The sequence below is a fragment of the Austrofundulus limnaeus genome, unplaced genomic scaffold (genome assembly GCF_001266775.1).
Source record: "Austrofundulus limnaeus strain Quisiro unplaced genomic scaffold, Austrofundulus_limnaeus-1.0 Scaffold209, whole genome shotgun sequence".
NCBI lineage: Eukaryota > Metazoa > Chordata > Actinopteri > Cyprinodontiformes > Rivulidae > Austrofundulus > Austrofundulus limnaeus.
In genome coordinates this window covers 301,415-302,510 of record NW_013952611.1, presented here as the reverse complement: position 1 = coordinate 302,510, position 1,096 = coordinate 301,415, and the positions used below count along the sequence as shown (strand labels likewise).

General features: G+C 46.5%; 1 protein-coding gene across 1 annotated transcript in view; it reads right to left on the bottom strand.

The window, feature by feature from the left end:
• LOC106525012 (nuclear factor of activated T-cells, cytoplasmic 1) overlaps window positions 1–932 on the bottom strand; it is a gene marked incomplete in the record, with an annotated part of 96,572 nt that extends 95,640 nt beyond the window's left edge. Inside the window, 1 exon segment of the mRNA XM_014019110.1 lies at window positions 526–932. Within this exon segment, the coding sequence (XP_013874564.1) occupies window positions 526–640 (115 nt within the window).
• Window positions 933–1,096: the final 164 nt, after the last annotated feature.

The window sequence follows — 1,096 nt, the reverse complement described above, 5'->3', positions numbered from 1 at the left end:
ATATATATATACATCCTCCACAGGAGGATTGCAGTTGACAGCCGCAATGAAACTCCAGCCCTCCCCACCCTCCCTCAGCTTAAACTGCTCATGAAGAGACGCACCTGCACAGACGCAGGTGGGGGGGAATAAAGGTGCATGCCAAACAGTAGATAAACTTTTGAGATTCTTCAGAGCTTAAGCAAAATAAAATGTAGCGTCTATGATGTCATGTGAAACTCATGACGTGGCCACTAATGTCAAGTTTGCGGCTGCTGGCTTATTTGTCTTTTTTAAAGTCATCTCATAGAAACCGTGCTTTAAATGTCAGTTTACATGAACTCATTTGCTTCTTTTTAAAGTAAAAAAATAAATAAATACATAAATAAAAACAAACTTCAGCAGGACTATATTTCAACAAGATCCCAATTGATTTACATGATGTGTTGAGATAAATTGTGCATAAATGCATCTTTATAAACTAAATCGCGCATGCAGTTTAGTGATGAAAGAGACTAGGCTGAGTACTTTGGCATCATGCTTTACCTTCCTCTGCAGACTTCATATCGGTGGTGAGAGAAGTGAGAAGTCCCCGCGCCTTCCCGGCTCCCGCTCCAAAGCCGAAGTTGGGTCTGACGCTCGGGCTGAAGGTGTCCTGCATTCAACAAGCGCTGCGCAACTTTCTCCAAAGCCCGCTCCGCTGATGATGTTATTCTCAAGTATTAAACTGCTTCACCTGATGCACCGTGAAGCACAGAAATCTGACTCTTATCTCAGAGCAGACGATGTCAAACTGAAATAAATGGATCGGGCAGCAGGCAGCGGGTTGGTGAGGAGAATTTGGTTCGCTTCGGAGTTTTTATTTTTATTTTCTCCACGTATTTTTCAAAGTCTCCCCGGGTCGATGACGCAGCGCGCTTTGTTTTAGAGGCCGGCTCCGGTGCTTTTAAAGCTGGAAAACACCCTCCGTTCTCCCCCTTCACCTCCGGTCCGCGCACCGCCCATCCAGGGATGACGCGACTGGGTTCTGCAACCTCCTGGACCGCCTGATGATGTCTTCCACACTGGGATCCCTTTGGAGTAGGCGGGTGGGGTGGTGTGTGTGTGTGTGTGTGTG